This window comes from Electrophorus electricus, chromosome 22 (genome assembly GCF_041902795.1).
Source record: "Electrophorus electricus isolate QZ-2024a chromosome 22, ASM4190279v1, whole genome shotgun sequence".
NCBI classification, from domain to species: domain Eukaryota; kingdom Metazoa; phylum Chordata; class Actinopteri; order Gymnotiformes; family Gymnotidae; genus Electrophorus; species Electrophorus electricus.
Genome location: NC_137518.1, coordinates 15035627 through 15054244, shown reverse-complemented (window position 1 = coordinate 15054244; position 18618 = coordinate 15035627). Strand labels below are relative to the sequence as shown.

General features: G+C 38.9%; 2 protein-coding genes across 3 annotated transcripts; one reads left to right on the top strand and one right to left on the bottom strand.

Moving 5' to 3' along the window:
- Window positions 1–678: 678 nt before the first annotated feature.
- sypl2a (synaptophysin-like 2a) lies at window positions 679–10878 on the bottom strand. 2 transcript variants are annotated; one of them, XM_027012474.3, is made up of 6 exons: window positions 10686–10878; window positions 10362–10436; window positions 5752–5867; window positions 4261–4462; window positions 2867–3040; window positions 679–2680 (listed from the first exon to the last, which is right to left on the bottom strand). In XM_027012474.3, exons 1-6 carry the CDS (start codon window positions 10698–10700, stop codon window positions 2558–2560), a joined length of 705 nt encoding a protein of 234 aa, XP_026868275.2. In that variant the 5' UTR covers window positions 10701–10878; the 3' UTR covers window positions 679–2557. The 2 variants fall into 2 exon arrangements, with proteins under 2 accessions (XP_026868275.2, XP_026868276.2); XM_027012475.3 differs by lacking the exon at window positions 10686–10878 and having other exon boundaries at window positions 10362–10442.
- Window positions 10879–11944: 1066 nt separating this feature from the next.
- psma5 (proteasome 20S subunit alpha 5) lies at window positions 11945–18036 on the top strand. The gene is made up of 10 exons (XM_027012473.3): window positions 11945–12027; window positions 12720–12761; window positions 12933–12999; window positions 13338–13464; window positions 13809–13876; window positions 14022–14129; window positions 14936–14994; window positions 15211–15313; window positions 17014–17100; window positions 17650–18036. Exons 2-10 carry the CDS (start codon window positions 12733–12735, stop codon window positions 17725–17727), a joined length of 726 nt encoding a protein of 241 aa, XP_026868274.1. The 5' UTR covers window positions 11945–12027; window positions 12720–12732; the 3' UTR covers window positions 17728–18036.
- Window positions 18037–18618: the final 582 nt, after the last annotated feature.

Sequence of the window (18618 nt, the reverse complement as noted above, 5' to 3'; positions counted from 1 at the left end):
TTCAAATATGCTGGAAAGAAAACAGCACCAAACCCTGGCTCATTTCGCCCATCCGGTTTATTTGAAGGTGCTATTCTAAAATTTTAATGCAGCCCTCTTCCATTGAGCTACTCTGGAGTTTTTAAAAAATAGCCTAGAGTCCCAGATAAATTAGTTTACACTGAGTTTCTTAAATAATATCAAATTCTAGTCCAGGGTACAAGCCAAATTTACAGGCAGCCAAATGTACAAGCAGTCATTCAATTTCATTCGTTTCACAAAAGCATATCAGATAAAAGTTAATCAGATAATTTAAAGACAAGAGTTAGGACTATTCCACGTGGGTGGAGATTAAATCCCTCACTTTTCCTGCTGGTTTAAGCCATCTCAGCTATTCCGTCAAGTTTTTTGCAAAGCTTTTAAAATGCACATCAAGCATCTCTTGTACAAATGTGTCTAGAAAAAGGTGCTCGCCTCGGAACTACCACCTAGAAGAGCGTAAAAGGGAGAGTAAAATTTACCAGCTAATGAGTGGCCGCCCCACGAAAGTTCTGAATATTAAGGACAAATTGTAAAGGGTAATAAATGTTCATGAGCCATAGTGGGTAGCCCTAGTATGGGAAGCAAAGGTTTTTCTTAATGCTTCGATAACACCACCTAGTGGTTAGCAAATTAACAGAAACGGACGTCACACAGAAATGAAGCGCTCCTCATTTAATACTTCACATACAGAAGTTGCAAACAAACGTGGTTAATATTGTTTTCTTCGGATCTTATCAACAAAAGAAAAAGATACAAAACGCAACAGCAATGCACTCTCACCACTCCCAATTGAAAAAACGTAAAATTATATATATTTTATATATATATATATAATTTTTTTTTTTTTTTTTTTTTTTTTTTTTTTACAGAAGAGAACAGGTTTCTCAAAATGTCTCCAGTTTGAAACAGGCTGTGGCAAATCATTTAGGGTGGTAATTGTGTTTCCCTCAGCTACTGCTGAAATAAGACTTCTAAGGGGGCTAGTATTTGGGACACTTTAATTAAGGAAATTTTAACTTGGCAAACACATTACCAGACAGGTTAGGGCCATTATAAGGTATATACTGTGAAAGTAAAACAATAACTTAAACAAAAATAAAAGGAACAAAGCGTAATATTAATCAGTAATAATAAAAAAAAACAACCTCAAAGACAGTTGGACTTGTGGAGGTCTTTCATGCTATTTACTACAATCATATAAAGACGATCATTTGCATATCATGATCAAAATAGAAATTATAAATTAACTACAGTAGTTATTTGATATCAATTGTTACAATTTATAATTATATAAAAACCTGCTCTAAGTGATACAGTCCCTATAGTGTTTTTTTTTTATGAGCAGAAAAATTAATCAAAATAATGATCTAGAGGACTAAGACTTTGAAATCACGCAGGTGAACACCACCATCAGTAAAAATCAGATTGCTTAATGAAAATATCAGAAAATGTGGCTTGTGCCTTTCTATAAATAAAGGTCAGATATATGATCTGAAGTGCCTGAAAAAAATGAGTGTTAAATGGTTCACACACAGTTAAATCCAAACTGTTACACTAAGAAACAGGCAACTAGGAATTTTACCCAGGGTACTGGAAAAGTATATTATGATGTAATACAATTATGCAATGTCTAGCAAAATATATAAAACCTGGAGCAAATATGAAAGACAAGTATGATTTGTCAGTGAGTGACTTAAAAAGATTCAACATAACCTTCCTTGAGAAAAGCAATGAGATACCAGATGTTAATAATCAAGGTACTTTCTCATAAAAATAAATTCATCATAAGTCAACCTACAGCCAGATTCACTGTAAGCCAAACTGCAATGAGAAAGGCACTGAGATAACAGATGTCAATGATCAAGGCACTTTCCTATAAAAATAAATAGCTTGAAACATCTACACAAGCACTTAGTGTTTGTAGGGAGGCGGGAGATGCCATATCAGTGCAAAAGGAGATGAAGGTAGTTAGTGTATACAATACTTGAAGAGTGAGAGCAGGAGCAACTGAAATGCATTTTGACTTTGCTCTGTCATATGGGAAAGGTGAGCACACTCAAACAGACGGTCGATTAGCCTGCTGATTTTCCCCAACTGAGGAGAATAGAGGCACACATACATATAACCACTAACTGTGAAAATACAAAATCTCCACCAACAGTGAAGGGAAAGAAAAGAAAAAAAAATTAGTAAGAGTGCAAGCCAAGTTTGCAGCTGTATTCCAAGAGATTGACACCCCCCTGGATTTGCAGTATGGGACCTGAATGAAAACACTTGCTGTAGACAATGCAACAAAGACAGACGTACGTATAATGAAGAGAAAAATAAAACAAACTGAAACATCCAATAATGAGCATTTATCTTGGTACATATGAAGGTAGTGTATTCCACTGCGTACAGCTGGACCTTTTGGTTGTGTGTCAAAGCCTTTGCCTGTCAAACGTAACTTTGCATTAGGGTGACACGATGAGAACCAACAGTGGCACACCTAGGTTTTGATTGGTTAAAAGGAGAGGGAGGAGTCTGCCTTGTCCAATTAGGAGCTTGGACCTCCTTCCTCTACATTGGGAGGTGGCTGAACAGGCTTGTGGAATGGAGTCTCCTTATAGATGAACCAACAGTTACCGGCCCACAAGATAAGATTCAGGAATCCAAAAATCTAAAGCAGGGGAATAGAAATGTATAGTTTAATTAGAATACTGCTACTGAAGGAAATCCTCATAAAAATACAATAAAAGCAGAATACATGTTTGTTTTATAATGTCCTTTAACTTAAACAATGCCCATTTAATGCATTTAATGGTATGAAAAAAAAAAAGACACATAAGGGTGGTGTTGGCCTTACCACTGAGGCATTGAGGCGTCCCATGGCAGGGTGAGTCTTGATAGTACAACGTGGATGGCAGTAGTCTATCAGAGTCTCTGGACTGGTGGCGGACTTCACGTCGTTCAAACCTTTTGCCCAGGCGGAGGATGATACAAGCCACAGAAAGGCGAAGGCGCCAGTCACCACCAGGTCCTGGAAAGACGACAACATGGGGTGAGCCAGACAAGACGAGGTCCCACGTCTCACTTCTGCACACTGTCCATATGAACACTGCATGTCTGAGTTACAGGTGTCAATTGTGAAGACACACAGCTGCATATATCTGCACAGCAATGGGTTTGAGAGAGAGATCTGCTGTAATACGATGCCCCTGGGTCATGCAATATGAGATAAAAGCTTTTCCCTTACTTAACATTGACCTGGATGGTGTAAAGTGTCTGGAGTGCATGGACATTAACTGCAGCATCTCCAGGTTTTTGGTGTAGCCAAAAGGCCACCACCACCACAGCCAAGTCAGTAATCTGCGCTTCTGAGCATTCAAGTGAGATAACGTGCTTATCATTTTTGCATGTAGTGGACAACGTAGGGTACTATTGAGCACTACATGTACTGCTGTTTTTCATTTAGGTACAAATGACAGATTTTACTATAATTCTGCATCTAAAATGAGGACAAAACTGAGTTTTTATTTCTTTATACTTTGCCTAAGGACATTGAGTCCAGCCCTGAAGATTCAGAGGAATCTGAATACTACAGCCGGGTGAGCTTAGTAACGGACCCAAGTCCTGCAGGAAGGTAGCTCTCCATCAGCAGTGTTATATGACTATGGAGATACTCAGTAGTTCCATTAAAACACATCTGATAGTGGGTTAGCCATATTATTCAAAGCTTGCAGGGTAAGACTTGACAAAAATGTCTCTGTATTGATTGAATTTGTGCCAGGATATTTTCAGTACATGTTTAATATTGATCTTTATCAAGAGTATACACAATTTTGACTGTGAGAATTGGCTGCCTATAAATCCAGCAGTTTCACAGAGCAGCAGGTAAAAAAATATTTGTTTCTTAGAGCGTATTAGAAGCTAAAGGTATGACATGTCAAATCGCAGGTATTAAGGCAAGCAGAATTCTACTCATCACGGTTAAATGTCGATGCACATCTGAGACTCACATCTAGCTAGCTCGCTACCTAAACTGCAGAGTGGTTATGGCAACAATGTGCATGTTTTATGAGGTGTGGAAAAAAGGGACATGTGAATGTACCTTAAATGAGAAAACTACATTAATTACATAATAAGCATAAAAAATATCTAAACAAAAACAAACATTGGTCAACACAAAATGCTGCTTCAAAAGGTGCCAGGCCTACAGCACATCTCTACGGGAACCACAGAACAGGCCTGCTCACTCACAATGATGGGCCCTCGGCTGGTTTCTCTGTAAACATGCTGGTAGCCTAGATACAGAACCAGGGTGAAGGTGCAGTACAAGAAGCTGAAGACTCCCACGCACACGAAGAACTCGGCGGAGGAGGAGAAGTCACCCATCAGGTAGGAGGTGTTTGAGGGTAGGCTGGTGTTGCAGTTTGGTATGTTAAATGGGTGACTCATAAGCCTAATAAAGAGGGGAGGTAAAACAACATTTATTACAAGAACATTCATTTCATTTGGCAGATCCAAAATAAAGTTGACATAGGAAGAAAGGGCAGCAAATATTACCAATGTAAATACCATAACTGAACATAACCCAGCAGAGATGGGGGCACTTGGGGCTTTGACCTCTAAGCTGAAGGAGTGGCTCCAACAGATGTCAGGAACGACAATGTCATTCCATAGTTGGAATATTACGCAGCAGCAAATGTAGTAAGCCGCACACTCAAACTCCCAGACTTCTGGAAGAAATCGTGAGTGTGAAGAAACAGGATTTAACCCTCATCACAGCTCATCAATAAAAGTGGGTACGGATACAGATGCAGGAGTGTAACTGCAGTCAGCCACCTCCTGTACATACATGACATCGAGCTGTACACCAAGATGGTATGTGTCATTGACTCACTGATATACCTGACCAGGATCTACAGCAAGGACAGTGGAATGTTATTCAGGCTGGAGAAATGTGGTTGGCTGTGATCAGGACCAAGGGAACTGAATATACAACATACGTGGAGGACAGCTACAAGCATACACATTTAATAGAGTATCTTATTCAGAGCAACTTAGATATATATGACATAATAGACAGTACGTGTGCTCCCTGGAAATCAAACCCATGACCTTACTGTTGCTAGCACCTTGTTCCATCTGTTCAACCATGTGACACAGGACTCTCTGATCATACTGGAACCATGATGCAGAAACAGGAAAATGTTTGGAGATGCCATGGAAGAATGTGCCTCCCCATGGAACATACCACCAACAGATAGAGGTGGCAGACATGAGATGATGCTACCAGTGGCACTAATCATGGCAGCACAACGAGCACGAAGCACTAGGTCGGTTGACGCAGGAGTGCATCATACCAGACAAGACCCAAGGTGTAAACTGTTCCAAGGAGCCTGAAATAACACAGCACCTGACAGTAGAATGCAAGATGCTTGCAGGGAAAGCAAACACTGGAGACACAACCAAGCATCATATACAGGAACATGTGCAAGGCATATGAACTGGACCCCCTGCTCTGTGGCATAATAGGTGCTGTGGGAAATTAGACAGTATATTACTGTAGATCATTTTGGGCTGTATTCATTGTATTTTCAAAACTGCAAAGTGCATGAGAATATTATTTTTTAGCCCCACTGTTAATACTATAACGACTCCAACAATTAACTATGATGACAACAATTAACAACAGGAACAGTGTGCATAAACCTGTATGCAAGTCATTCAGACTGGTAGGTTACTTGCCTGAAAGGATAGCCAAATTTTGCAGTGACATTGGATGCAGGATCTACGCAGGCTGTGGCGATGGTGGTGAACCCGGTGTAGCCACCAGTGGTCGCAAAGGCAAAGATGGTGAAGAGCTGAAAAATCAAAAATATGGACACGACCTTATGGTTTAATTTCCATGAGAAATTCTATCACAGTACGCTTTTCTGACAATATTGGGCATCATCAGTATTTTTGGAACACTGACAAACTATTTCACCAACTCCTTTTTTAAATAATGTTTAAATAAAAAAGAGATTTGGACCAATCATAGAGATCCAGTAAAGAACAATCCGTGGCGTCACAATGTTGGTTTAAAAAACTGCATATTATCAAGCAGATGATTGCTCCTATTATACAATCATCTTATTTATTTATACATTCTTTCCCTTCCTGATTCTTGGAACATAATTCATTTTTAGTAAATATACAAAAAACAAACTGAACTATAAATGATCTCAGATGCTGATAAATACTGTTTTACTGGTATATTCAGTCTCTTCCAACTATTTAGCAAACATAAAAACCACATATGTTTTGGAAATAATGATGAATTCATATTGGCATACTAAAGAGGGCAGAATAGTTTGTTTTTGCTTAAAAAAAAAAAAAAAAAAAAGCCTTCACATTCATTCACCCTTCTGCTTCTAATGGAAATCATCAGCTTTTATTTCTGACCAAGGTTTTGTTCTAGCAGGCCTCCCTTACTCGGTCCCTCCATTTTTCTCCCTCACTCTCCATTTCTCTCCGTCTGACAGTCATCGCTTCCAAACCCGCGTGATCACCATTTCCTGCTCCTGAAACGATACATTTCCTCACAGGAAGGACGCTGTGCGGCGTGTTCTGAGACCAGTACCAGCCATCGGCCCAGATTTGGTGTTGCACTGCTTTCGGGCAAGTAAAGGCTGATCTCCAGTCAGCTCTGAACTAAGTAAGGGAACCCTTCAATAGGCAAAATCAGGGGCAGAAGCCATGTGGTGATAAAGGACAGAGGTGTAGGTGTGTGTCTGTCTGTGTGTGTGTGTGTGTGTGTGTGTGTGTGTGTGTGTGTGTGTGTGTGTGTGTGTGTGTAGGGGGGGGGGGGGGGGTCTATGGTAAACAAACCTTGCGCAGTGACTACTGAGAGAAAGGATTCCTTTCTAGGCTGTCTTTCATCACCCAGTTGGAATTTCATCCTCACTATTCCAGTCTGCAAGCTAACATTTTGGCCATAGTGCTAGACTGAACCATGTATAAGAAGCAAAAGGTGTGCGAACATAACCAGGTGATCTGTGTTATGTGTAAAACTTCTCTTTCTGCATTGGGTCCGTAGACAATTTTCTTTTCTTTTTAACATCTAAATTCAATGAAAGACCAATAGTTATGTGAGCAAGACACCTGGATGCTCTCAAACAACAAGTAAACAAAAAACTATAGTGTGAAGTGAAGGAAATGAAACGAGGATGAGCGGAAAAACAACTGAATTTCACGCTGAAATTCTGTTACGCTCAAATGTTTTCAGGGTGCTTCTTCATCGTAAATAATGTTTTTATTGCATTAAAGATGAATATTGCGTTAAAAACGACTTTATTCCAATTTATGATTCTTCGACTGCAAATCTCTGACTCTGTCAGGATTTCACAGTTTTCTTTGTGGTGTCATCAAATCGTCATGCTGGCTTTTAAGGTAATGATTATGGCCCCCTCAAAAACAACTCCAAAAATAGTTCTGTGCATTTGGCAGCCAGCCGCATTAGCAAAGGATCTTTCCTTCCCCAGCCACATAGCATACAGATTAAACTGTACTACGAAAACATTAAGACTTTCACAGTCCCTATTTAAAGGCCAGACAACACAGGTTGAGGAGAAGGGGACGATGAAACAAGTCCGAGAGCCGCATGTTAACAGCATGGCTTTGCATTCTACTGCTGTCATGGGCTCCTTTTGCTTTTTCATTGTAGACTGCATCGCCCAAATCAGATTTGGTCTACCTGGCCTTATTCATTTAACTTCTGACTATCTGCCTAAAATGCAGTCCAATGTGGAATTTATGGATTAGACTGCAACGGTTTACATTTCACAAAAGAGTTTAGACAGTAAAAGTATGAAAACAAAAATTCAAAAGGTGTCTTTTCGAAAGGGCCTGTGAACTGCGTGACTCTGCTGGTCAGTTTTGTTTCCTCTTAGACCCGAAATGGGAATCCACAAGCCAAAGCTAAAACAGCTGCAATGAGACTGTACACTGCTGTACTGAATACTGGACTTCAAGAAATGTGAGGGTGTGGCAGTGACCTATATGACACGATTAGGGAGTGCAGAGTAAAACATATAAGCGACCTTGTGTGTTCAAGGAAAAGTAACAGTTCTTTGTCTATAGATTTTCCAAACACAACAAAATCTTACTAAAATGCTTACTTGCTTTTAAATCACAGTTGTACTTCAATGAAATTTCAGTCTGTGTTGATCAGCTGAAGTTCACTGACAGTCTGATTTAGTTCATCTTGTGAATTAAATTTCTCCCTTGAACTGCCTAAACTGACACCATCTTTATGTACAGTAGATAAAGTGTACATAGTAAATGTGAATTAGTTATCTTCCAACATTGGCTGTTACACACATAGACAAACATGCACCCCCCCTGGTCTGGAAGGTGCACAGTGCCCATACTTTGTTGTGTGCCCACTCCGACCGATGGCAAAGCAACAGGTCAACAGAAGAGGCCTGGTACCCACAACAGACACGTGATTCAACCCCTGCCACATTCACGGTGGTATGCACGCCTACCCACTGCAAGAGGGATCCTAGAAGAGTGGCTAAGTTTGATTCATTTAGTACACACTGCCTGATTTGTTCATTCATTTACACCAACTCCTTTGAATGACCTGATGCTTTGTTTCTTTCCTGTTCAGCCAATTTAATGTTATGCTTTTGTTTTAACCTCATTATAAAGCTCCCTGAATTGCATTTTAAACATCCAAAGTCTTACGCTAACCATGTGATTACTATTACTGCTATAATGTTAAAATGGAAAAAGAAATACAGCATAGCAACAGTGAGAAAACACAAACTGAAGTCTAGGAGAGGCTGGAATCCACACATGCTAGCACATACACAATTGCTGAACAAAGAAAAAGGACCCTCAACAACAACAAAAAAAAACCATTAAGTTAATAGCCGTGTCTATTCAAAGGGATTTTTCTTTTTGTTCAGCACATAATCATGAGGGAAAGCACCTTGTGGGCAAAAACCAAACATCGCATCCTGACTAACACACTACAGGGAAACGATGTTATTGGCTTACACTGGGCACGACATATTTCCCGGTAGCTGGCTACTCCCCCTGCAAAGCAGGTTTCACTTTGTACTCTAACCTGAGGAGATATTACCCTTCCCAACCCCCTTCCATGCAGTCCCACCTTAGACAAACAAGAAAAAAAAAAAAAAAAAAAAACCACTGCACTATGATCCTTGTTTCTATGACAATTACCTTCGCTTTCCTAGGAGTATTTAAAAAGAAGCTGTAGTTTTGGAGTTCAGATGGAAGGGGAGTAGGTTTTTATCCCAGATCCAACATTAATTTCTACAGACACACAGCAGTCCTTTAAAAAATGTCCCTGCCTGAAACACACCTGCTAATTAGGACTACTGCACTGGCACATGCAGTTGGTAGGATATGGACCATCTTACCATCTTCTGAAATTCCCTCGTATCACGTCGACTGTATCCTGCATATTATATTTTTATTCCAAACATGAGTGGGTTCAAACTTCAATCTATTTTTCCCGTTAGTAAACGAGGTGGAAATTACGGTTGCGCCATTTCTACTACGAGTTCAGGTGGACGGTTGAACACTCAAATGCTTCGAAACCAGTGTACATTATTTACAGTATAAACACGTCTTTTGTTGCATCTAAAAGAAATCGTATTTATATTTATAAATATTTGAAAAAAATATGTTGGTGGTCAAAGATAAATGATCCAACAATGTATTTGTTTAAAAAGTGTTAAGATCTATTCGCACAGCGGATGGGTTTGAAAAACTCAGATTCTCAAGATCGTATGGTTACTGTAATGGTGGTGGATCTGTGAAAATGTAAATGGATAAACGCAATGGCGAATGTAGATCCGTTTCTAAAGGGGCGTAGATGTGAATAGCGTGGCTTCTAAAATTTGCAATGCAGTTACTGCGTGTCCATACAACTCAAGTACATTAAAAAACGGTTGACATTATCATTCAATCACACATATGAACAAACTGCTAAGTTAGATAACTTATCCATTAAACTGTTTTACCATAACAGATTCGATCAACAGTACATTCAAAAAGTTTAAAAGGGGTGTTGCCTGTATTGTCGAAATAACATATGCGCTAGTAAAACAGCATGTTATAAAGTCCAGCTTATACTAATGAAAACTTATAAGTAAATACCGACATTTTTACTACTTTGGTCAACTTCTTTTACTATGCATTGCAACCGTGCAGCCTGCTACAGAACTTTCAACCGATTTAACTAGCCAACGTCGTTATATTTTAATCAAATCGACTGCACTAAATGACTCAGCTGAACGGCAACTGTAAGTCAAATGTTTAGTCAAATGTAAGCAACTCACCCACTCTAGCACTCGGATAAATCCCAAAGGCTCCTTGACGGGTCCTAAATCAAGTCTGAAGCCCGACATTAGTTTCTGCATGGAAAAACAAAATACACGCAAAGTTGAAGACTTTTAGTATTTAGCTAACCCTAGCAAAGTCTAGTTAATAAACCTGAAGTTGCTGGCTTGTTTGGAATCTCAGAAAGTGTTAAATCGGCTGTAGTAAAGTTATAATAGCTGGCTAAACTCATTAAAATTACATAGCTAGCGTTAGCTACCAAGGTAACCTAGCTGGTAATCAGCTAACTAGCTAGCCTAGTTAGTGAGAGCTATCTAAATTACCCGAACAATGTCCATGGCTTCAATGTTTGTCTAACCGCAGATGGATAACTTTACTCTTAGGTCAACAGGCCAATTTTCTTTTGTTATTTGTGGAAAACAAACAAGACCAATTCTTGACCATAAATTAATCGGCGCTCAAAAGACGGAAGATTGAGGCGGATAAACTTGTCAAACTTTCTGAGCTGGACACATGACCCGTGTATTTCAAAGGCGCATGCGCACAAACATGCTGGACTAGTTCGACGGTTTTAAGGTGCAAATATCGCCACTGTTAGGATATCATATGGTTGGAAATATAAGAATTATAAAATGCATTTTTTAATTGTGCGAGTGAATTAATGAATTTCCCAAATAGGAATGAGTGATTGAGAATTTCAAAAAGAGTATAAGCTTTAAACAAGTAAGCCATGTTCATTTAGTCGGTTCATTTCGTCTATGCGATAGTTGAAATATTATGCATTTTGTTCGTAGATCTAACACAACCATTTACATTGCATTTACGGCACTTAGCTAGCGCTTTTTTACAAAAGCGATTTACAATTATGACTAAGTACAACTTGAGCAGTTGAGGGTTAAGGGCCTTGCTCAGGGGCCCAACAGTGGCAACTTGGCAGTGGTGGGGCTTGAACCAGTAACCTTCCAATTACAAGTTAAGTACCTTAACCAGTGTAATTGTCGCGAATGTAACTAGCTGGATTTCAATTTTGTCTGGATTACTTATTTAAGAACTTCAGTACCAATGGTTCATTAAAAAAAAAAACATCTGTCAGGTTTTTTTTACTCCATATCCTACAAAGATTTGCAAAGCATGAAGGAAAAATACCAAACATGTAAGTTGGTATTACATTATTCTACAGTAGTCACAGCCATTTGCAACAGCGGCTAAATAAACGAAACTTTTTTTTTTTTTTTTTTTTTTTTTTGCCAAAGTTGCCCTTGACTAAATATATATCCAGTATAACGTATATACACAGTCTTGATGGCTCTGACAAATCAAGACGAACCAATAAATAAAAAAAAAAAAAATAAAACATTACATTTATATTTTAAACATGTGTTACAGGTGGGTTGTTGTGTTGATTCTCTTAAACCGCATTAAAACAATTGAGTAACATCTGCTTTTAAATTGCTTATATGCAGGGTAGTTCACGTCAAACCAGTTTTATTCTACAGTTACTATTGGGTTCTGATAAAAAAAAAAAAAACAATTATTAGTTGCGGGAAATCTTTTGTAACTTTTATTAGGAACCAAAAAATCATAGGTGTCGTTGTTTCTAGGGAGCACTTAGACGAGCCCACTTCCTGCATTGTTGAAACCAGCAAACTCACTCTTCTGTAAGAGGTAAGCTATGTTCATCTCATAGTCTTATTATGCAGAACTGGACTAGTAATAAACAATTTATTTGTATACGATCTGTTATAAATGTAGTTTGTGCATTTCTAATGGCATTTGTAAGTATAGGGGAAATTGTATTTCACTAAATGAGCCTATCAGCTAACGCGCTAGCTAGCCTGGTAACTTCAGTTGAGAGTTCTTGATTAGCTAGCTAGCTGTTTGTCCATGCTTTCAGCTAACGTTAGTTGTCCTAATAATTATGAAAGTAGAAATAGCTGTGTACTGTAAAATTGCTCTTTCATGTGCCTATTAGTTTTATCGAACAAAGTGCTCAGTTTTGTATACCTAGGTGACTGGTTGTTATGAATGAAGTGATGACTTAGCTAGCGGTAGCCGGGGTTAAAACCTGCTGTATCATTGATAAAGCTTTGGCCGATAGTGTAGTTAAAGCACAGTAGCAGCGATCTTTCTTACAGTCCCGCCTACAGTAGCCAAATCGCCTACTTAGCTAAAGCCATTCGTTTCTGGGATGGATCGAGACGTCCCCATATTCACACTACCACCGCTAGCTTTCTACCCCATTAACTTGCGCTGTAAACCGAGTAGCTGTGAGCTAGGTTAGTCAGCTACGGTTTCCCATTGATTACATCAACTTGTATTGATGCCAACTGACTTTCTCGCTTGTTATCTCTTCGTAGACTTTTATTCAGGATGTTCCTGACTAGATCAGAATACGACAGGTAAGCAAGTAGCTGAGCTTGATGTGCAAAGTGTTGAAGCTACTTTCACTTTCAATTTAGTCTCTGATCGTGATATATCTTGTGGTCCTTGGATACAGAGCGCAGTGCATGAACATGAGTACGTTTATAGTGAACCCATAATACTGACTTAATGACACCTTTTGTCCCCAGAGGTGTAAACACCTTCTCTCCAGAAGGAAGACTTTTTCAAGTTGAATATGCCATTGAAGCTATCAAGGTAACTCTTTTTTGATGTGTGAATTCCCTTAGGTGTTCTTGCTTTTACATTTTGTTGTTCAAACAATGTAATACATTTTGACTTACTATAAAAAATGAAAGAAAAATAGGTAGATGTTCTTTATTGATCCGTAAGAGGAAATTTGTGTGCACCAGCGGGTAACAATGAACATGTGAATTGTTTGCAAAATTAACAGGCTACAAATTCAAATGACACCTTCTCATACTCTAAAAGACCTCACACCTGTACAGAACAATACAAAACAGTCCAAGGTCATAAGCAAAAATTCTTGCTAAATTGCTAAATTCTTCCTTGACTCTTGCATGCTTGCTTTGCAGTTGGGCTCAACAGCCATTGGCATTCAGACATCAGAAGGAGTGTGTCTCGCTGTGGAGAAGAGAATCACCTCTCCTTTGATGGAGCCTAGCAGTATTGAGAAGATTGTAGAGATTGACTCTCACATCGGTAAGGCAATTGCTATAAAGAACAAAAATGACAACTGAACCAGTGTTGTTGTTTTGGTTTTTTTTTAACCCAGTTTTTATTTTGCTGTTAAGGACTTTAATGTGTATTATTTGTAAGAAGTATGCAATGTAAATGAAAATGTAAATGAAACATAGTTATTTCTATTCATTCTATTACTATTTATCACATTCCTGTACTTTCAGTTGTTTGGGGGACATGAAAAAATATTTCCATCTTTAGCTGGGCATGTGAATAAGAGCAATATAATATATACCCTTTCCCTACAACTTCTTGGAGAGGCATACTTAAGTTAAAGTACTGTTTTTTGTGTTGTATTTCCATAGGTTGTGCTATGAGTGGCTTGATAGCCGATGCCAAAACACTTATTGACAAAGCTAGGGTGGAAACACAGGTTAGTACCTTTGTTTTTATGGTCCTATGCTACATGACAAATAGTCATTTATATGTAAACTGCATAACACAAAAAGTGAAGGATTTGGTACAAACCAAACAGTCATGTAAAGTGTCACATTCTATTTGTATTTTTCCAATTCCAGAATCACTGGTTCACCTACAACGAGACAATGACAGTAGAAAGTGTGACGCAGGCGGTATCTAACCTGGCTCTGCAGTTTGGAGAGGAGGATGCAGATCCTGGTGCTATGGTAGGACACGATAGAGAGCCATGCAGCTTCTTCACTCTGGGCAACCAATGCTAGTTAAAATCCTCTAAGGATAGTGTTCAGATGCAGACACATGGACTTGGAAAACAGAGCCTAAGAATTCTCAAAATTAGCATGAGCTACACTTGAAGCAACTGCTGCCAGGGATCCCGTGCCTAGTAATTTGAATTTTGTTTGTTGTGGAGCACAATTTGCATGATCCAGCTGTGTATCTCATTCTGAACTAGTCACACAACCATCTAAATGTATATATTTAAAAGTATAAATGGTTGTGGTTTTTGAACTGTGTATCAAAAAGTGTTTTAAAGTGTGCTTAAAGCATATGTAAGTGGTTTTTCTAAGTAACCCTTTGGCTAAACTATCTTTCCATCCTGGAAGCTTTGCTAGAAAAAGGGCTCTGGTGTATTAGCCAATTCAGAAACGTCTTTGAGGAAGTGTCCCATTGCATAGGTAGGATACTGGATGGAAGGCTTAGGAAGGGGCTTTAGACAGACATTTGGATGGAGGGGCTTTAGACAGACATTTGGATAGAGGGTGTGAGATTTGAAGGAAGCGGTAGGTTCCTCCTATGGCTAACCATGGCATAAATTGGCAAGAACTGCTAATACTGCTTACAAACAAACAAACAAAAAAACAGTCAAACTTTTCAAAGCATTATATTGCATTTTTTTTTTTAATTTTTACACATTACCATTTATTTTATAAAATGATTTCTGTTTGTGATCCTTAACGGCATCTTTAAGAAATTTAAGAAGCTTTACTGAAATGTGCCCCATTTCCTTCCTCAGAGCCGACCCTTTGGTGTTGCTTTGCTGTTTGGAGGTGTGGATGAAAAGGGACCCCAACTGTAAGTATCTATTTAAAAGAGAATTTCACCAAAAATATGTTCCTACTAGCAAAAGAAAACCAGTAGGTGACGGCATAATTTAAACGAAACCACAGAGCCCCTCAAGTGTCTGCTTCCATTGAACGTGGAACGCTTGCTTGAAACAGCTTTTTTGCACTGAAAGAAGACAAAGGCCATCTTCCACTTCTGACCTGTGACTCCCCTTCTGTTTTTCAGGTTCCACATGGACCCATCGGGCACATTTGTGCAGTGTGATGCGAGGGCCATTGGGTCGGCGTCGGAGGGCGCCCAGAGCTCTCTGCAGGAAGTTTACCACAAGGTAGATGCTTACACAGCTTACATATGTATTGCATATACATATGTATTGCATATACCCAGATGGAATTGTATAGATTGGTGTCCAGCTGGGATCCTTGTGTGTCCCTGCAGTGTTCATTTAATGTCTTCACCCTCCATCCATTTTAGACTAATGAAGGACTTGATAATTGGGTGAGACAAGTCAGGTGTGTCAGATCAGGAAAACAACTGAAACATAAAGCTCAGGGGTGTTTCAAAGACATTGGGGGAAACGGCTACGACAGGACAAATGAGGTTAACATAATATATAATGAATCAGGATCAGCATTTCAGGATCACTAAGACTGCTGCATAGTGTAGCAATGCATTAGTTTCATTCACAGTGAACAGTAGGACTGCCCAGTATAGCCTCTGGGAATCATCACAGCAGATATACTGTGCAGCATATTACAGAAGTCTGCAATCCTGCAAATGAACCCTTTAACACATGACAGATTTTTTAGTTTGTGCTGTGAGTATACTGACCAATCCCAGGTCTTTTGTTTATTTTCAATGAATTTCTTTAAAAACAAATGCACGCAAATAACCATGTTGCACCTCAAATCACATGTCCCAACTGTAGTGTGTTTTATTACATTGCACAATACACTTGTAATACATAATATGTAATAAGGGTGGGTTTTTGTTTGTTTGTTTGCTTGCTTGCTTTAAAAAAAACAAAAAAACACCCATTAACCAGCCCCAGATTACAGTCCAGACCCCAGTCATTTAAAAACAGCAAGCTCCGAAATAATGCCCTCTCAAAAAGAATCGCGCTACTGTTTCTGCTGTCTGTTGGGGAGGAGGCGATGCTGGCTGAAACCCAAGTCCTGCTTTTGGAGTGTCGTCATGTAAAAAATATGCCGCGAATGTTTTGTGTGCCTATAACTATATATCAGCACCTGCAAATTAGATAATTTACTAATGTTTAGACCCTCTTGTCTCTGTGGTGGAGCTATGTAATAGATGTAATGGTGTGTTACTTTGTCCTGGGCCTTGTTCATAAGGTGGTAGCCATATTATATTCCAGGAGAGGAGTTCCACACAGTCCATTATTGGGCTTTTCACCAGCATGACCCTCTGTGAAGCAAATTAAACCCTGACAAGACAGACAAGGGCCTTTTTATATCCACCCATCCGCCCCCTTCAAGCACATCGTGCTCCCCCCTCTGTAACTCTGGTCAACAGTTGCACAATGAATCTCCCCAGTTGCTGCTAAACAAAAACTAGAGATCTTCTTATCCTACCCATTTTTCTCCATATACAGTTTGTGTTAAAAATGACCTAGATCAAAAGGCAGAATCGACAAGGAATTGGCAAATTGTTGTACTCATTTGGCTTAAGTGGTTGAAGTTGCTAACTGCTGTTGGAAAACACCACTGCAGCTGTTTTATTATAGTATTGCACAATGTGAAATGAATGGCGCTTCCAATAATTTAAAGTTCATAGGAAGTGGATGCTTTTATTTAAAGGCATTCATGATTTTTAGTACAGAGATGCACAACTAGGAATACAAAATGATGTTCTAATATACAGCTCAGGTCAAAAGAAAAATAATTTGGAAACAATTTAAATTTAGATATTGAATCTATTCTATTATGACTCTATTACAGCTAGCCAGCATCATATATTATTGTTCTAAAATGATTCATTTATTTGTGCTTTATCTTCTTCTTTTTTTAGTCCATGACGTTAAAAGAAGCCATCAAATCTTCCCTCACCATCCTAAAGCAGGTCATGGAGGAGAAGCTGAATGCTACTAACATCGAGGTAACCTGTTACCCACAGGGCCATCTCTATCTCTCTGTTCTTTGGAAAAGCGCTCTTGTTGTTGGGAAAATACTCTTGAATCACAGTGGTAATGAGACTTTCTTTCTTTGCTTAATGTATAATATTTAGTACAAAATTATTTTGAACCAAGTACAAAAGTTTAATGCAATGGCAAGTTTCTGGAAGCAAATGTTTCACACTACTACCAATAGCAGGTTTACACCTATCCTTGGTGCTGTTCATATGCATGGAGCTCCTCAATTCTTCTTATTGAATCAGTTAATAAAAGGTATCTTAAACATATCAGAAGCATGGATGTACAGCAGTGTAAACATTTAAAACAAATAAAATAAAAAGTGCTTAGGAAAACATTTCAAGCTTTACGGTCCACTTTCCCAGCCACCAGTTAAATTTATCTTAAAAAATAAAAAGTCCAGTTCCCAAATGACCGTTAACAGCGCAGTTTAGTCAGCGATCAAGCTAAACATGTGAGAGAACCTTGCCCTTGTCTAATCTCATGTGATGCTCATCTTTTTCTTTGACTTACAGCTTGCTACAGTAGAACCAGGCAAGACCTTCCACATGTACACGAAAGAGGAACTTGAGGAAGTTATCAAGGACATCTAGGAGCGATTCTGTACAGGCTTGACTGAAGTGCTAGCAGAGAATTCCCACGCAGTTCTGTGAGAATCGTCACTGAGTATCAGCGAATTTTCTGGCAGCCTCGCTGCTTTTAAAGGTTCGCCTGTGCAGACCGGAATCCACTCTTTATACTGTTTTGTTTTTTTTCTCAAACCTTTTCTGTGTCAATCCGGAATTGTTTCTACAGTTCTGTACATGCAAAAGAACATCAGTAGTTTAAAAAAATAAATAAATAATGGGGGGGTGGGGTCTTTTTGTTACAAATCAATGCGTTAATAAACTTGTATTCTGAAAGAGCGGGGTGCTTTGTGAATGGCATACCCCAAATAGGTTGTCCGACCCAATCACATAGACCTCACGCTGCACTGCACATTTATTGTGTTTTAACCAATCTGACACACCTAAATAATCTCATCAGGTAACTGTCAAGCTTCCTGTGAGTGTCAGCATAAGAATCATGGTTGTTTGGCATGATTGTGGCAACTGGTTTATGCCTACTGCTTTGTTAGAGGCCCATAAATGAAGCACTGAATGACACTTGATATGCCAGCACAAGCTGCATTTAGGACAATTAGGCCTCAATTTATTTTAAGAGTAGTCCGAGACTTCTATGGATGTTTCATATTAGTTAGATTCACTGATTACTAGAATTCTGATTTCTGAACAAACATGTTGCTGAAACTAACATATCAATGACTGAAAAGTTGAGAAAGCAGGAGAGTTATTGTTCTGCTCATGGTGTGCTTTTAACTGAATTTGATTATATTCATAGTTCTATTAATGACCAAACTATTAGGGTCACTAGTGAAGAAAAACAAAAGAAGGATGTGTTGAGATTGCTGAGATGATAAAGAAAATTAAGCTTGCAGAGTGCAG

Coding starts and splice junctions, on each gene's coding strand:
- psma5 (XM_027012473.3), top strand. CDS start 12,733: ATGTTCCTGACTAGATCAGAATACGACAG. Junction 13,000..13,337: donor ATGCCATTGAAGCTATCAAG/GTAACTCTTTTT, acceptor CTTGCTTTGCAG/TTGGGCTCAACAGCCATTGG. Junction 14,130..14,935: donor ATGCAGATCCTGGTGCTATG/GTAGGACACGAT, acceptor TTCCTTCCTCAG/AGCCGACCCTTTGGTGTTGC.
- sypl2a (XM_027012474.3), bottom strand. Junction 4,463..5,751: donor AAATTTGGCTATCCTTTCAG/GCAAGTAACCTA, acceptor CCTCTTTATTAG/GCTTATGAGTCACCCATTTA. Junction 2,681..2,866: donor GACGCCTCAATGCCTCAGTG/GTAAGGCCAACA, acceptor CCCCTGCTTTAG/ATTTTTGGATTCCTGAATCT.